The 18381-nt window shown below is 40.9% G+C and overlaps 1 protein-coding gene across 2 annotated transcripts in view; it reads right to left on the reverse strand.

The window, feature by feature from the left end:
* Nucleotides 1-448: 448 nt before the first annotated feature.
* The window catches only part of spock3 (SPARC (osteonectin), cwcv and kazal like domains proteoglycan 3), a 36187-nt gene continuing 18254 nt past the window's right edge, over nucleotides 449-18381 (reverse strand). For both annotated transcript variants that reach the window (XM_029259067.1, XM_029259066.1), the window contains exons 6-12: nucleotides 15740-15851; nucleotides 14000-14108; nucleotides 9097-9213; nucleotides 7853-8074; nucleotides 6465-6527; nucleotides 3723-3860; nucleotides 449-3336 (exon numbers count right to left, since the gene is read on the reverse strand). In XM_029259067.1, the coding sequence (XP_029114900.1) occupies nucleotides 3173-3336; nucleotides 3723-3860; nucleotides 6465-6527; nucleotides 7853-8074; nucleotides 9097-9213; nucleotides 14000-14108; nucleotides 15740-15851 (925 nt within the window). In that variant the 3' untranslated portion in view covers nucleotides 449-3172. The remainder of the gene's footprint in view (nucleotides 3337-3722; nucleotides 3861-6464; nucleotides 6528-7852; nucleotides 8075-9096; nucleotides 9214-13999; nucleotides 14109-15739; nucleotides 15852-18381) is intronic.

Here is an 18381-nt window from a genome sequence, read left to right on the forward strand (position 1 = left end):
GGGACAGGCGGCTCTGAAAATGTGTGTGTGTGTGTAGTATATTGAAATGAATAAAGGAATACATGCATTTTAATTAATATACAAGTAAATACACTAGTTTGTATAGCAATGCCTTGAAGAATTAATAAGGGTATTTATTTTTAGCACAGTGCAGCTCCTGTAAAAACCTCTGTAAAGTTAAAATGAATATGTAAGTCACGTATTATGACAAAATAGTGAAATCAGTTAGAGTCTGCTGCAGTTTTTGGCTACAGATTTAACTGCCAAACATCGAGCAGTGTAGCAAAAATAAAGAATCGTACATATCTAACGCTCATACAACAAATTGTTTACAATTTCATTATGAGACCAAGCAGATTTTTTCAAAGTTGGTACAAAAAAATCTAACTTACAAAAATAAACTTGGTATGCCTGTGTACTTGGAGAAATAAAAAAAAAACTCTGAGCATTTGGCCAATAGAATTTTTATTTCGGCAAATCATACATACACTGTAAAAATGCATTTTATCTCTAAAACAACATTTATACTCAAATTAACATTAGATTAAGGTTTTCTATTGTTTTTTGTACGGATACAGAATTAACAGAGAAGTTAGAATCTCATGTCATTGCAGTTGTTTTATTCACTTTGTTCTATAGTATGTTTTGTTACAATAAAAAAACAAGAAAATGAAAGTACTGCATGGAAGCATAGCCATCATTATGCTACCTAATTAATGTTTGACATACTTTATAAACTTTTATAAACAGAAGGAAACGTCTTTATCCAGCAGCAGTAAATATCTCAATCCCTTTAACAAAGGACTGTGTGCTTCTCTAATCTCTATATTTTTTCGCTAAATTCTAGCCTTTTATGCATGCTTAACCTTCTATATCTTTATCTATCACAATAATCGAAAGGCACATTATAGCCTCTAAGAATGAACAAACAGGAGGTAAACTCATATTGTTAGTCTACAAACGTACAAAACGAGTGTATAAGTAGGTCTGATATACAGTATTTCAAAACGTATGCAAATAAAGTCATGTATATTTAAATTTAGTAGAGCAGTATTGGTTTTTTTTTTCCTGATCATTTTTATCATGACGCGTGCTGCGGAATAAAAGCATTTTAAGAAAGCCAACGTTGCTGTTTGCACAACCTAATTCAAAAACATTTATCCTTAAGTATTACTTTCTTAAGCTGATTTTTCCTTTCATACAATTTACTTCAATGTGAATCGAAATTCATTACATATTTTAAACGAAGATCGGTAAATCTGGCAGACCTTGGTACGTCTCCTATGCCACGAACACATTTTATTCTTTTTAAAGTACAAAACTGTAATTCAGTGAGAAAAGGAAACAGCACAGGTATGACAGGATACGAGGACAGTTGCGCCTGGCCAACACACTAAATGTCATTGTTCCTGCTTAACAGCAACATATGGCTTGACTGCACTTGAGGCCTACGATGCCACTACCTATGAAAACCGCCAGCTTTATATGAACCTGTTCACCCGCTCTGTCTGCAAGTCTCAACTCGTCCTTTTCCCGACGCTAGGGTGCGGGGAACAGCCCTCAGGTTTATCTGCTTTTGCTCTAGTTGCTGTGTTATCACACGTGTTCCAGCTGAGTGATTGCTCCAAATACAATGCATCTAAAGCAATTGACAATAATCATATTCATTTAAATACAGTGAGGTGGGAAATTTAATACAGCTATAAAAAGGATTAGACCTTGCATTTAATAAGATATGCGTGACAGCATCACCATTTTCTTTGCATTTGTTTTACATTTTTCAAAGGCGCATATAAAACAGAAATGCTGTAATTTATAAAACAAACAAAAAAAAAAAAAATTACACGGCCTTCTCAATGTTCTGCTCTCATCTTAACAATTTTGCTGCCGAAACAACTGAATCGGACAAATCGTCCCTGTCATTGCTGTTTATTTACTGACTTGGCTACAATTACTGGTGTATGACGCTTAAAACTATTCAAAGAAAAGCCATAAACAACAATACTGGACAGCAATATGTGCTATATTGGTGCACATTTATAGCAAAATGGCATGTAAAGAGGAAACACATGTTAACCTTGATTAGCTAGGATAAAAACAGCTCTGAGCCCAGTAGAAGCAAACAGACAGACAGAATTGCAAGAGTTTGAGTTCATTAAGTATTATAACTACTGACTGGACAGCATACAATAACTCGATGAACCTAGCATACAGAAATAGTGGTGGGCAAATGATACCACCCCCCATTCTCTTTCACTTTGACATTCAACACTTTGAAGTGAATTTCATCTTCCTGCTGAAAAAACATAATCAAAGTTACTATGATGAAGTCACATTTCAATATACTTTTACTGATACTGTAAAAATATTAATTTCAATGGCGAGTCAAAAGAGTAGTGGTATGAGGTCTTTTCAGCAGATTTCTTTTGAAACAATATAATAGAAAAATAGATCATTCTGGATTATTCTGTACTTCTTTCACAATTCACTTATTTTTAATATATCATGAATGTAACCATTTTAAAAATATTCTTGGCATGTTGGCAGCCTTTGTTTTGTTGCAGGGAAGGAATTACTTTTCATTCTGATGGCTAAACTGTGAGACAAAGTTTGACATAAAATATTGATTATTATTTTAGTGCATGTGTACTTGCTTCATATTGTATATTTACATTGCAGTCATGCACGCGGTCTCGCCGGAAATGTAGCAGTATGCAAACAAGCAAAAAGTGCAGTCTTCATATTTATCCACCTGTGAATGAGCGACACAGCCACGATTATTAAAAAAAAAAAAGAAAAAAAAAGGAAAACAGCAACATCTGCCGTCTCCAGTCGTGTATCAATACTAACCACTCTCTGCTTGGCAGCTGGGCATCATCAAAACAAAGAAAAAGAAATCTGTGGATTCTAGTCCAGCCGTCACAGTTTGAAATTTACCTCCAGACTGATAAACGTGCCACGAAAGGACAAGTAGGCATAAGATTCTTGCTTTCAAAGAAAGCAAGCAACAGCAAAAAATCTATCTGCCATGATTATTTTGTATGAATTTGTACAAAGTGTACACATTCTGATAAAACCCTTCTATAAGTCAGGTAAGGAACAGGTTGGGGACATCACCTAAAAACGTGCAATTTGACCAAAAATAAAAATTTTTTGTCGATTTTTTTCACAACTATGAAACATATCCGTCATCATCTACTTCGTCATCGTCCTCGTCCTCGTCGTCGTCGACCATGTCGTCTTCGTCATTCGGAACGTGACCTTTGTCGTCTTCGTCGTCCGAGAGGTTACGTAAGTCCCCGCTTCCGAAGTCCCCAGAAGACTCCAGTTCAATGCCTGCAAAAAATTCTAATGAAAATTAATGTGATAGCAGTCAAACACTTGGGGTTTATATTTGTTTACTCAGCAGCAACTGGGCAGTGTACTAAAAGCATTTTTATTCTTACGACACATAAATATTTATACACACACGCACACCTGCAGTACATCACACTACGCCACCACTACTAAAGAATAACAGTCCGAAATAGTGTGCTTCTTATATAGTCACAGCAATAGGTCACTTATTTTTTTATTTTTTTTTTATTTGCCCAAATGTTATCCCGGGGCATGATTACTATTGAGAAAGATGGAACACTGAGTAGACCAAGAGTGAGACCGAAACTATTCAAATTATGCAGCAACGTAAAGAAGACCCCAGATCGACCGTACGGTTGACGTACCGCAGTCGGGGACTCCATGCGTTCTTGTTCCCGCCACTTCATTACCATACCTATCGACACACCAGCACTGACCGCTGCTCCCGTGGCACTGGTGGGGCTTAAAATACCCATCTTCATCACATGAAGGAATATACACCCCTGAAACAGCACACGGCAAATAGCGTTATGGAGAAATTAAAGCAACATTTAGACATTGTGCCGTCACAGCTGCGTCGACTCGGACAGAATATTCCCAAAATATAAATGAAACGATACTGTTATTTTAAAACGAGTAAACGCTGCAGGTGCTGCTGTGATTCAAGCCTCCTCTCATTGGCTTCAGGGGCTATTCAAAGCAACAGAAGAAGGAAAGGTGACACATAATCTATTGTGGGATACTGCCCAGGGGTGCGAGACTTTCTTTTCAGTGTCTCCTCTCGCCCACATCTTTTAGGGAGGGTATACTACCCTGTTTTACTAGTCCACTCTGCTTTACGCAACGAAGGGCAAGTGGATTCCAAAGAGAGACACAAATGTCTGGTGTGTGCCCACACTCCCCTCCACACCGCCACCCCCCCACAGCATCAGAGAAACACATCTCATCTCTGCGGCTAGGAGGTCTTCGCGCCACATGTCGCTGACACTGAAGCGCCCTATTACTCGCCCCATTACTCCGGCTCCAGCTCCAGCTTCTTGGTGGATGGCCCCTCTGCAGAGCTAAGGCAAAGGTAGGACCCCCAGCGCATCAACGGTAAATTGCTCAGTGGCTCTTTTGCCTCCTTGCATCCACAGCTCAACAACAGATGGATAGATAGATAGATAGATAGATAGATACTTTACTGATTGCAAATGTAATTTCATAGGGCTGCAGCAGCATACACACAACAAGTAGTGACAAAAAAACCTGCAATAACACAGCAATAAATAAGCGGTGCAAAAATAAAAAGCGGATGCAAATAAGTATACAAAGTAAAGAGTAGTACTGACGGCCGAGTCCCACTCAGACAATGAGGTCAGCGGCACCACGACAGCGAGAGAACTCATTATAGAGCCTAAGAACTGCTAGCAGGGATGACCTCAGGTAGCAGTGCTACTGGACCACCCTGCTGCTGAAGGTGCGCAAAGGGTGAGGCTCACCATCCGTGATACTTGAGTCTTTGTCTAGACTCTTTTCCTGTACCGTTCCCTACAGAGAGCCCAGCTTTGCTTCCAGGACTGAGTCAGTTCTCCTCATTAGTTCACTGAGTCTGTTGGCATCACCTTTTACCTTTTAGCGTCACCGTTACTGCAGTACACAGCTGCAAAGAAGAGCACAATTGCTACGGTGGACTTGTAGAACACGAGGGGACCGGCAGAAAGCCCTGCTCGGCCTCGCTCCGCACCTCCCGCCATGACCACCGTCAAGTGGCCCTTGATTGAGGTGCTGAGGCAGCTCCGTGCCCTGGCTCCTGCTGGGCTGCGCTCCAGTTCAGATGGAACTTTTTCCCTCCTCCCATAAAGCAATTAGATGGTAATGTTCAATCAGCGAAGGACTGCGGTAAAAAATCAGGAGCGCAGGCCTGATAATTCATTCTCATTACTTAAAAAAGCTTCGTGCATACAAATATTCATGCCAAGAGGTCCAAGAGCTCATGTCTAAGTGGCGCTGACATTTATTAGTCCACACGCCATCACCATAAATGTCCACAAACCATGTCAGATGCAACGTAACTGTCACGCCACGTGACCCGTAGAGATTTCCGCGAGGGCACAAATTTGCAGCGGCGACATCCTCCGAAAAAGCCAAACTGAAACGCGGATAAACAGTCGCAACGAAAACGATGGAATTATCTCTGACACTGAAGAGAGCAGCACTTCTGAAACTCTTGTGTGCTGTAATTTAATTAACGGTGGTAGCTGCGGCAATTTGTTTTTTTCCTCCCCCCCCCCCCGGCTCCACGTGAGATGTCCATAGCCCTCCATCTTGAACGAGGTCTAATTTTGTGCAGTAGAGCCTACTTTATATTCCTCTTGGATGCAGTCCCTCTGAACTGTGTGGGCAGCATTCTGCAGAGACCTAATCCTCGAACTGTCAACTTGTGTTAAAGGCATTTCACAGATCGGGCCCACTTTAATTGGGCTCACGTGTTGCAACATCAGGTGCGCTCCTCGGGTCGACCGGTGGCGTTTAACGATGCCCACGTCTCGTTATCTGCCAGCGATTAATAAACAAAGGAGACACGGTCTTCTACTCTGCCCTGATTCTCTCAGAATTATTGTCACTATAGGTCTAATGAATATTTCGTAATGTAGCCTGAAGCAATGGAAGTCTGCCGCAATGCTTGTCATAAGTTCAAAAATATCTTTCATTTTTGGATTTGCTTTGAATAAAAAAAAATCTGTGCTGTGAATCAAATGATAATTCAGGAGGAGGAATGTTCATAGTGCATGATAGATTTAATACATATATATGAGATTTTTGCCAAAGTGATGAACAGACACATTAATATTTTTTTAAATGTTCTTATTTAGCTCAGTCCATGTATGCAAGAGTTGTTACTTGCATACATGGACTGAGCTAAATAAGAACATTTTCACGACAACTCACTTTTAATGTGGACTTGAATCTCCTTTTATTGCTACTAAACCCGAAACTAATTTTCAAATATTATTACCGAAAAGAGATTACAAAAGTAGATTTGGTGAAGGTATCATTTATTCAAAAGAGGAGCACTACACCTGGAAATAATAAAAATGCATGAAAAACACTAACGAAGTGCTTACCCAGCAGTTTCTTCCCATGTTGCTGTCTGTTAATAGTGGAGAGTTCAGATTGGCATGGGGGGTCTGCAACGAACACCACCAGGCAAGGAAGGGAGAACATGTAGTCAATTACTGTCAGTTACCATTTCCTCCAACATGAACCTTTGAAACTGCTCTCCTGTACGCACTTGAGCAAGTAGACAAAAACAGCACATTTCACGACACCACACACCTGTCCTTGTGGAAGAAACGGAAGCTGGAGATGCAAAACTGTGTACAATTGAATTTTCTGGGAACAGTGGGTTGGATCAAATTAACAGTTGGCAAACAGTCAGACTCTAACTGCTCTGCTTTGTGGTTTGCCGTAGAGCACCACGGCTGCACGGAACTGTGAATTTAATCAAAATGAGGCAGCTGTACTTGATCGGTCGTAACAGTTTTACGTTGGCTAAGGATCAGCTAAGCCTTATTTGTGGACAGAACACCCAATTCTGGCACCAAAACTATATGCCTTACGAAGTACCGCTTAACCACAACAAAATATAACCACAAATAAAATATAACATTTTTGGTTCGAACGGGCGCCATGTAGCACTGGTGCCAGCGCTGGTGCTGTAGGTATAGCCGTGGGTTCAAATCTGGCTCAGTCTGTGCAGCTTTTCTCCCACAGTCCAAAGACGTGCGTTTCAGTTGAACTGGTGACTGAATTTCCCGTAGTGTGTGTATACGTGAGTGAAGGAGTGTGTGTGTGTGTGTGTGTGTGTGTGTGTGAGAGATTGCCCTACAACAGAATGGCATCCCATCCAGACTGTACCCTGCCTCATGCCCTAAATTTCTAGAATATGCTCTGGACAACTGTGACCCTGCACTGAGCAAGCAGTTACTGGTGATGGATGGATGGATGGATGGATGGTATAAGGTGAAATATGCTCTACAAGCATCTGTAATTACATAAATAAATGGAAGGTGCCCTGATTTGACACACCTCAATTATATTTCTTGTAATTTTTTTTGAAGCCGCTGCTAGAGTAGTGGTTGGAGCTGCTGCTGCCTATAGACTGAAAGGTTACAGGTTCAAATCTCACCTCTGGCTGTATTACCACTGAGCAAGGTCATTACAGTTTGGTAAAAATTACCTGGCTGCAGGAATGGGTAAATAACTATAAAGAAATTTACGTCATAAGTCGCTTTGGAGAAAACTGTCAGCTAAATGAATGTTTGTATGTAAAGCAGTGAACTTCACCAAGGTTTCTGCTTCTAACAGGCAAGCAGAGGCAGGAAGGGTGTGATATTCCTCCAGGTCAGTTCAGAGCCCTCATTGCCTCCAAGCGGTGTCCATCCAGCTAATAATGCTCTTTACCGAGCTCGAGATGTCATATGTACTGATGCAGCAGCTCTGCCGTCCTCACCTTGATGCCTCTGAAAGCAGGAGCACCACTCGTTGTTGGAGATGAGGCCATCACTGTACGTATCGCAGGATGTGAAAAAGGACTTGATGCAGTGCTCGTTCTTATCCAGATAGAGGCTGCTGAGCTCCGACTGGTCCAGCAGCAGGTCGTAGTTTGTGTCTAATCTGCTGAACATCCAACCCAGGGAGTCCTTACAAATTGGCAAAATGCTTGTATCGAACCCTAAAAGACAAGTTGTCAAATATCAAAAACAGAAGCTCTATAATACATTTTAATGCAGAACGATGTTTCATTGAACAGTTTATTAGCATCTTACACATTGTAAAATTCATAACATCTAAGCATGCTGCTTTTAGTTGGACCAGGTTAGTACAAATCCATGAACTTTGTGGGGTGTATTTTTCCTTTTATTACCGCCATGCTAGTAGCTGCAGAACATTAAATTAATAAGTAACCATTAAACTGTAATGTGGACCGTAAGCATCTTATGGTCAGTCTTCATCACTAATGGATGTCACAGCAAAATGTATTAAAGAAAAAAATGTCTACTGCAGCTGTTTGTGTAAATAGCCTACTGACAAATATCATTTCGACTTTCAGTTTTGATCCGTAGCCCTCTACACATCATGCTACCGTGTATAAAAGCCTGCGAATTGTATTCAGTACCTTAACGCATGTAGTTGCATGACCGCAACCTGAACTGTATGACTGTGTAGCTATGAAAAACTCTCATATGAGAATGTCAAAAATGAAAGAGCTGCAATCACTTATCTTGACGTCTCTAGAGTTTAACGCATAAATGTAAAACAATGGACTTTCACTTCCATTTCATATCCAGATAATGCCTTGGCTTCAGATTGCAATAGGTGGTCTATCTCTCCCTGTTTTGTTCAAAAAGCACACTGAATTTGAAAGGCCTGGCTTCACTCACTATGAATAATTGCATTCCTCTCTTCAGAACAAGAACATTTACGGAAAAAAGAGCAGATGCTAATGTGGATGTTGCAAAAAGAAAGAAAGGAAAATAATGATAAGGTGGATTTTACCATAGCATGGAGACAAGAACAATGCATTCATTAAAGCAAACCCTGTTCCATGCGCCGCTTCCTTCACCTCAGTTAAATAACATTTATAAGAGACACATCTGAAGGACCATTTAAAGAGAACGGCCAATTTCTGCTGAAGCTGTGGAAGACAGAGTGCAGTGCAATGTGATGTCTGAGATAGGGTATGGCGCAACTCACTGCTTCTCTCTGGTCTCTGGATCTTGGGCTTTTTATTCTGGCCCCCGTTTTCATGCAGGACTTTGAACCAGTCTCTAAGTCTGCTGACCACCTCCTTGAGCTCCGCATCGCTGCAGACTGAAAGAAAGAGATGTACTATGAAAGCAAAAGGGATGTATTATGAAAGACGATGCTATTAGGTTCCTTATGTTCTTACTGTCAGGCTGTCAGTGTGCGTAGACCCACTGTAAAGCATCATTTCAATATAACGAACAAAACCGCAGCATCGCCACTGTTTTTATTAGCTATTATTTAGCGGAAACCTATATTATTTACCCATTTACGTGCTAGACATTCTGTACTGGATCTACTCATGGGAAGTACCTTCATCAAGGGTTCCACAGCGGGAGCATGTTTTTAGACCCAGGCCTTTTAAGTGCAAAGAGACTACTTTAACCACTATAGCAGGCTGCCCACCTGCTGCATCCCTAAGATAAATTAAAAAAAAACCTGCTTTGGTTAGTCTCGTGGTAGTAAACCCACGTCCGGGGTGTCAAAGTTGGCACTTTCAGACCCTACTCTTCGGTTGCATTGTCCCGAGAAGCAGGAACTACGTTTAGTGACACAGCACCGGTATTCCTTTCATTGCTGCAAAAAACTAAATGGACCTTCTATTCGGCCACTTTTCGCCTGGTGAGATAATCAGTGCAAACAGACGAGCAACGTACTGACAGACCGCGGATCTGTCCTCAGAGCACCACGGAAATTAATGTCCCGTTCACCGAACTGTCTGTGATTAATGAATCGTAATGTTTAAAATTATTCAATTTAAATGACATTCTCATTATGAGTATTATTTTTATGCTGCAGACAGGCATATTTAGAACGCACATTTTGTGAAAGGATGCCAGAGACCTCACACGTGTTGTAAAAATAGTGTCTATAGGGTATATGTAGTTAAACCTTTTGGGGGTGACAGAACAAATTACCCGGACAGACCCAGTTTTAATGTCAAGACTGTCAGGCGTGAAACGCTCTTTCTCTAATTCTTGACCTCCAAAGCCCTGCTGGTTTTCTTTCATAGCCACTGATATTAATATAAAAGCTAATAGGTTGCAATGGGATTCTACGCACACATATTCTGAAATAAAACACAATGAGAAGCAGCAGTGGATAGATAACCAGAATGCGGAATTCAATCTGAAATGAAAAAATGTAAAAAAAGAACTAAAGATTGAGAAAATCCAACCAGTGCAGCTTGTGCTTACTTGTGTTTACAAACAAAAAAAATACAACGGCTGCTGTAGTCCATTAAAATCTCAGCCGAGATGCTCCACGAACACGGTCATTAAGCAGCCGCACTTGACATCGCTTTGGTCCGATAAAAACACGCACTTTACAAATTGCAAAGTTAAGCATAGAGAGGCGACAAGAAAAAAGTAAAATATGTACAGAAAACTTGGTAAAAAACCATTTGTGGAGGTTATTCAAGGTAACACATTTCTAATCCTGTAGGTTACAGGTTATATAATTCAATGATTTATGAAGGATTGTCTAATCAGCGCATTTAGTTTTGACCACGTTACAAAAAAAAATTCAAGACAGCTTAACAAGTGTAAAGTCAAAAATTCTTTTAAACTGATGTACCGCGCAATGGAAGGAATTGCAATTCTACATATTCAGAGAAAACCAACAAATCTAATGTTTTCTCAGGTTCATATGACATTGGGGTGCGACTTCTATTCACAATGACTAGAAAGAAATACTTTCACCTACAGTACTAAAGCAGACCTGACTAATGAAATAATAAAAAAAAAAATCTGAAAGGCTGAGAGATGCACTGCAGGCCAAAATTTTGGAGACATCCTTAATAACTTGCTCCCCTTACAAAATATCTAGGAGTCTCCTGCAAATGAACAAGCGCTCACCCGAGGACTGGCTTGTGCCTTCAGCTGCTGAGCTAAATACTCATACAATTACCGTTTCGATCAGCCAAAAAAGACATGTTGAACAATTCTTGTTGCTGGGGTGGGGAGGTTGGAGAATAAAGGTGTTCCCAGAAAGGGGGGGGGATAAAGTATTGGGGGAATTACTGTTTCTGTAAAACTGGAGAAAAGTGTACAATAATAATAATAACATATAAAGTAAAAAACTGCTTCAAATGTTTACTTACTACTAAGCCCTCTCTAAACTTTAGCTCTGCAGTGTATTTAGTTCTTCAAAAAACACCATTTCATACAAGATTAATAAGATTAAAAACACTGGTCTTATGACTATATTGCTTGGGGAACATCAGTTTTAAATCTATTAAATTGTATCTTTTGAGACTGATGAACAGACTATGCAATATGTTTTTTATTGTTATTCATCTTGTCTGCATATGTACTGTATGTCCATTTTGTGAATAACAATAGTGCTTTAGCAAACATAAATACTTCATCCTTAGTCATGCTTATTAGTGTGGTTTCCTTGTGTATAAAGCGGAACAAATGGCCGATAAAGTTAAAGACAATGTCTCTCTTGTAATAAGAAGTAACACACAAGCGTCGATCTGTAAGCGCAGGTCCGTTTTCACTCCTTCGCCAGCATGAGCGAAAACTGTGACGCAGCGCAGAACATATTGGGGAGAGGCTGCGAGTGCAGCACGCTTCCGACAAATATGAGACGATACTCACTGAACCGCAGTGACTTCAGTGATGACTCATTAACGTGGCATTTGCCAGATATGACAAATTGCTTGACTGACCCCGAGGACCACATCAGAATAGCACAATGTGATGTGATGCTTCTCACAAACTGCAGGCACAACGTTTTCTCACAGCTGCAGGTGATTAAAAAAATCGGCCGTGTGACCCATGGTTCTGCGACCATGCTGGACTATTGTGCAAAAAAAAAAAAAAAAAACGGCACGTAACAACACTATATTTACGGAAATGTTTCCGAAATCAAAGCAAAATTTACTAACTTGACATAAAAACCTAAAAATGCTTTCTTGAACGCCCAAAAACACACCTGTATTGAAAGAAACATTTTGAGAGATTTTTAGTCACAAGGGGCCTTATGCATGTCTCATTGTTGGTACCTTCACAACCTGCAGGAACCCAAGAGGCCTGTAGGAGGTGCTGATGCGGAATCGAGCTGATTACTCCTTGACTGACGAGAAAAAACAATGAAAATTATGTACTCTGCTGTAGAACTCACATCCACAAAACTGTGAGAAACAGAACTCGAGCCTCTGTCTTTTAAAATCTCTATTTTAACATCCCGGATCCCATCTTGTATCCAAAATGAACACCTCTACTATCTGAGCCACCAGGGAACGCTCACAATCGGACTTCCGAAACCTTGAAGTTCACTCGATCCACTCAGAGTAGCTGCATCGTCCACGTCCATTTCAAGAAACTGCATGATGAACAGAACGAATTCACTTGAGTCCACTCTATTTTACCATGGGACAGCGCAAGATATCTGCATTGTCAGACTTAAAATAATATATTGAGTAAAATGAATCCTGAAGCATAAATCAATAAAAGCTGGTTTTCAGCTGCAAGCGGGTTTTCGGTGAGATAAAAATTGAGCCCATCCTTCTGCCCGTGACCCACTATGGTCAGTGAAGGCAGTATGAGAGATCAGAGTGGCTCCGGTTCACCATGTCCTCAGAATATGATTACTGTAGTCCTGGTGGGTTTCCTCACACTCCCAGGTCAAGCAGGAGATATTTTCCTATTGTTCATCGTGGGACAACCTCAAGCTCTTCCGCCCACAAAGCTGAGCCTCGTTCAGATCCATCCGAAGCCTCCTGCGGTTGGCCTTTGGGAAGCAGAAGACCTGTTGATCCACGTCAAACCTCCTCTCCCCAGACCCAATTCCCAACATCTCCACCAGCAGTGCAGCGTCAAGATTTTGGCCGTTAAGTCATTACCCTTGAGTTCATGGGCACGGACGATCCTGCGGACGCCTACTGCAGCGTTTCACAAGAGCGCACCGCAATCCGGCAGGAGTGGTATCGATCCGCTTCTCCTCCTTCACCTGTAGAGAGCAATCCATTTTTTTTTTCCTTGGTACAGAACCATGACCTCAGGATGTGCAGGTTCTTCTGCCCGTCCCTTCGGACTCTACTTCAAAACGCTCCGTTGAGTTTCTGCCATCTTTTTTTGTAAAAGTAACCGATCGAAGGAAGGAAGAAAGAAAGAAGTCAGCAGCACCCAATGATTTTATCCAGTTTTTCAAGATCCTGTAATATGTTTTGACTCGACTCTCTGTCCTTCAGCGCCGCTTCGATTTTGAAAAGATGGCCCTGGGTCTTTTTATAAAAAAGTTTTCAACGCTTTTTTTCCCCCCCCGATTTGCAACGAAGCATTGTACGTAACGTGCTGTACATATTTTATGAATAGTTGCTGCGAGTCACTGAATTATTCCAAGTTAACGAGGTAAATATTTTCCACGAACACACTCTACCTACAGGCGTAGCACGAACGCAAGACTTACGCTTTCCTCCCGCAAAACTGACGGCTGGCCTTCGTCAACTTTAAAACCAGTTAATGATGCCTGACAGAAGCTGGGATATCACACACAAGGAATTCGAACCGCTTCTAGCCCCTTGGTGCCGGGTAAAACGCAGAGCCTTAACTAGGCAAAGAAAAACCAGTAGGAACCAGTCTCCAGCGTCATTATCCCAGCAGGAGGTCTTATTAAATGCTGTAATATGAGGTGAATGCGGTGTATAGAGTAACCTCCTCGGGAACTAGGCCGGTAATTCAAAAGGCAAAGCTTCTCCACGGCGAAGCGCTGCAGGCTTGGCGATATGCGCGGAAGCAGTGCAGTCAGCTTGGACTGTTTACCCTCATTGTTAAAGCTGCAGGTTCAGCTGCAGAGTGCGACTCCCACGACCGCCTCGGAGCGCAGGCCGTTGCACGCCGCTTACCTCTCTTCTCCGCCCTGGCCCACGACTTGCCTGGAGCGCAGGGACACTGTCCGGAACACTTCACCGAGATCTGTTTGCCTGAAATGCAGGCCTGATAATCCAACTTGCACTAAAAGACAAACACATTATTATTATTATTATTATTATTATTATTATTACTATTATTAACTTTTATTTAGCTGTCACCTTTGTCCAAAGTGACTTACAGTTTTAGATAATCAACTTTACAATGATTTACCCGTTTATACAGCATGGTATTCTTACTGTATCGATTCAGGGTTAGTACTTTAATCGAGGGATCAAGAGCAGGAGAACGATTGGAACCAGAATCCGTCAGATTGCATAGCGGCAGCCCTCACCACTCTGCCACCTGCTGCCCAAAAACAACACTGAAGTTTCAAAACAAAAAAAACTACTCACCAATTTTAGCATAGCATTCAGGTAGTTCATATCCACTGCATATGTGATTATATATTTAAAGACACACACACATTTTCTGAACCGCTTGTCCCATTTGGGGTGGCGGGGAGCCAGAGCCTAACCTGGCAAAATAGGGCGTAAGGCCGAGGGGGAGGGGACGCACCCAGGATGGGAGGCCAGTCCATCGCAAGGCACCCCAAGCGGGACTCGAACCCCAGACCCACCGGAGAGCAGGACCCGGTCCAACCCACTGCACTACTGCGCTCCCCCTCTATTTAAAGAATGATAATTAAAAATGTAACAACGGCCACAGAATGTGTCCCGTGTGACAACCCAAATAAACAAATGTAAACATATCTCCACAAGACAGGGGGGTATCTAATTCATCAATTTAAAACCATATACCACAGAGAAAATAAAAGTGTTCCCTTGTCAAAAGCTAGACCTGAACGGAAAAATTATACCTTTCTCATTTAAATTAAAAGAACGGTAACATTTCCTTTACAATACAACGTTTTTATCCCGGACATTTACGGAAACTTAATAGCAACACCCTATAAAGACACAAAGACGACTGGTTACTACCACTGAACAAAAAAAAATAAGAATACAGCGTCTGTGTGTCCAAGTCACAACATTCATTCATTCGCTTAACTTCTGTTCGGAACCACGGTTTACACGAAAAGTCCATTTTGAGGTCTTTGCTTCTAAACTTTTTTCATATGAGGAAAAGAGAAGAATGAGCATCTTGAAGCAAATGACAGGCAGTTCTCCAGGCTTTATTCAGAGTCTGATCCATCCAACCATTACTCACACTGAATATTAGAGCAGTGCAGCCTGTCCCATGAGATATGCTGTTCTTACCATAGCATTCCGGTTCTGAATTGGCAAAAGATGACTGTAGATGACCTCTTAAATCAACAAACCTACTCAGTCCACAGCTAAATTGTCTCTCATTATTTCTATCAGAATCAATAGTGGTGCTGATGCTGATTTCGATTCTGCTGCTGCTGTTACTGATGACGATTATGATGATTATGATGATGATGGTGATGATGCAGATGATGAGATTTTTCACTTTCCCTCTACAAATCTTAACAAAGCATAGTGGCTTAAACTGATATATGACTTTCCAAAATGTCATCTCAACTGCTTATATAAATTCAGTTATTTTTGGCGGGGGAAAAAAAAAAAACCACACACACACACAATAGCATGTTTATTAAAGGAGCACACGTAAAGGTATAATGAAATGTCAGAATGTATCATGTGGCTGTTATGCGCTGTGTGTTCAGTGTGAGTTTTGAAGCTCAGACTCACCTTAGTGGAATAGCTATGTCCGTCAGTTCCGCAGACAGGGGCTGGGTGCACAACCGGACACTGCGTGCACTTTGAAAACATGGGGTTCTGAGGAAGACCCATGTCCTTAAAACTTCAACAAGGACAAAAGGAGGAAAGAGAGAGAGAGAGAACAAAGACTGATGTGAAATCACACCGACAAGTGGAGCTCTTTGTCTCGGTCTGTCACCTGCTCTATATGTGCACGTGCCTACATGCATCTTCATTTATGTTGATATTTTGGATTCCACTATCAAAAATATTGCTGAGTATCCAGGCATAAATCAGGAGGGAATTCCTCTCCAGGACTGCCTGCTAGCTTTATTAACCACGGACATTTTACTGACAATATGAATATCTTAAGAGAAACTGAATGGAAATTAATAGCAAAATATAAATAATATAGCACTGAAATATGAATAATATAATACTTAAAACTGTGGACTTTAGTTATACACACGCCCGACTTCAAATAAACCAATATTAACATGTAATTATGTCAGAAATTACTGACTTGATTTGATTTTGCATATGAAAGGGTAAAATGCTACAGGATATTTCCCCATTTCACTTTTGGTCATTAGTATTCTGCATGTGTCTCTGATCTGAGGCCTACATGAATATCCTTTCCAAGATATAAAAAGATTTTCAAGGTACTTGACCCCACTCAAGCATTCAACAGATTGACAGAAACCACAGATAATTCCGGAAGATACAGAATAGACTCTGAAGTATGAAGGGCCATTTACAGTGACTACTGACATTTTTCATTCCATTATTTATATATATATATATATATATATATATATATATATATATATATATATATAGATGTATGCATGTATGTATGTATTCTTGTGAAAGAGTATGATTTTTTTATTATTTACCACTTTTCTAATTTTACATCTTATAATAAACACCATTAAAAAAAGGTCTATTGCAGCAGTGGTCATCATATGGGTCCATTCGAAATCTCTGCTGGAGGTCTTCAGATAAAGAAAACACCCATTCAGTGCTTCTTTACCCACATCCTGTGCCAGCGCAATTGGTGAGTGAGAACTGGATCATCTCTACAGCGGGGAGGGAAGAAAATGGTCTAAAATGACTCCTGGGACTCACTAAAAGTGGCTTGTCCTATGAAGTTATGCAACTCAGCAAATCCAGAAGGTTCTGCTGAATTGTTATTCTGAAAGGGGTTTTTCAAGCGACAAAGAAACGTGGATTTCAGATGTATAGTACATCACTATTATTACCAGTATTACTAGTATAAAAAGCTGGGAAAAGTAAAATTCACTCACTCACTGACTTAAAACAAACCCACACTAGTGCTACCTGCTGCACCACCACGCTGCCAGAATAATAATAATACTGTAATAATAATAATAATAATAATAATAATAATAATAAGAAGAAGAAGAAGCATGATATTTTACATAGATAATTTTATACTTAATCCTGGAAAATTAATCAACCTGAGTGATAATTTACAACTTGATATTCATCTTTAAAGTTAATTTTAAAGCGTTTTCAAAACAAAAATGAACACTGGTTTTTGACCGGAAGCTGTTCATAGGGTTGGCGATGGCTTTAACTTCACAGATTGCATTATTATTATTATTTTTTTAGCCTGACTTAGGCAGATTACCTGGGATAATCTCTTTCAGGGCCAGCAGCTGTTTCCTGACCGAGCGCTACACTCACGTCCTCCTGAATCCCGTGTCCAGCGTTAACCGCTTCCTTCGCCTAAATGCATCTAGTTTGCGGCGGAGCGTCTTATATCTGCCACGTGAATTTAACAGGGTGGCCCTGGCAGGAAACTAACATTATAAAGGATGTGTTGAGGACGTTCTGCCTTAACAGCAAAGTCAAAGAGCAGTGTGTTATGCAAGTAAATGGTCTACGCCAATTACAAGCCTGGATCCAGAGTTATTTTTAGAGTGAACTGTAACGGTGCAAGGAAAGAGCTGTTTGTAAGCCGCAGCAGGTAGTTAGTACTCCAAAGTGTGTGGAGAAAAGTCCAAACTCCAAGGGAGAGATGTCTCTTTGGAAACACCTAGAACAAAGACCCCTTTCTGCTCTGTGTTTGATAACGCTTGTCTGCTAAACTTGCTCCAAAGGCTGTTGAGCAGGAAAAACTGTTATTTCTTATTCTCTTGTTAGAGTCAGTCTTTGTCTTTCTCTTTCCATCAGTTCAGTGCCAGTCTTTTTCCTCCTGTAAGCGCCTGCTTTACACAGGGCTTCACCTCCACTGCTGGTGCACTGAAAAACATCAGAGCAGAAACTAGTTTTTTGTTCCGAAACCTTTTTCTACATGTTTAACACATATTTTTCCCAGGTTCCTTCACCTATAGTCTCTGGATACGTTGTCCCATTGAAATAATTCTTAATGATATTAAATACTTGCGTGTGTTTTTTTTAAGTTCACCAGCGCTACTCGCTGTGCCATCATGCCGCCCCTGCATGGCGCGAGTTCGATCCCTGTGTGGAGTTTGCATGTTCTCCCCGTGTCTGCGTGGATCTCCTTGGGGTGCTCTGGTTTCCTCCCACACTCCAAAGACATGCTGTTCAGGTTTCCCCATAGTGTGTGAGTGACACAGAAAGAGTGTGTTCCACTGATGTATGGA

Source organism: Scleropages formosus, chromosome 16, assembly GCF_900964775.1.
Source record: "Scleropages formosus chromosome 16, fSclFor1.1, whole genome shotgun sequence".
In the NCBI taxonomy this organism is placed as follows: domain Eukaryota; kingdom Metazoa; phylum Chordata; class Actinopteri; order Osteoglossiformes; family Osteoglossidae; genus Scleropages; species Scleropages formosus.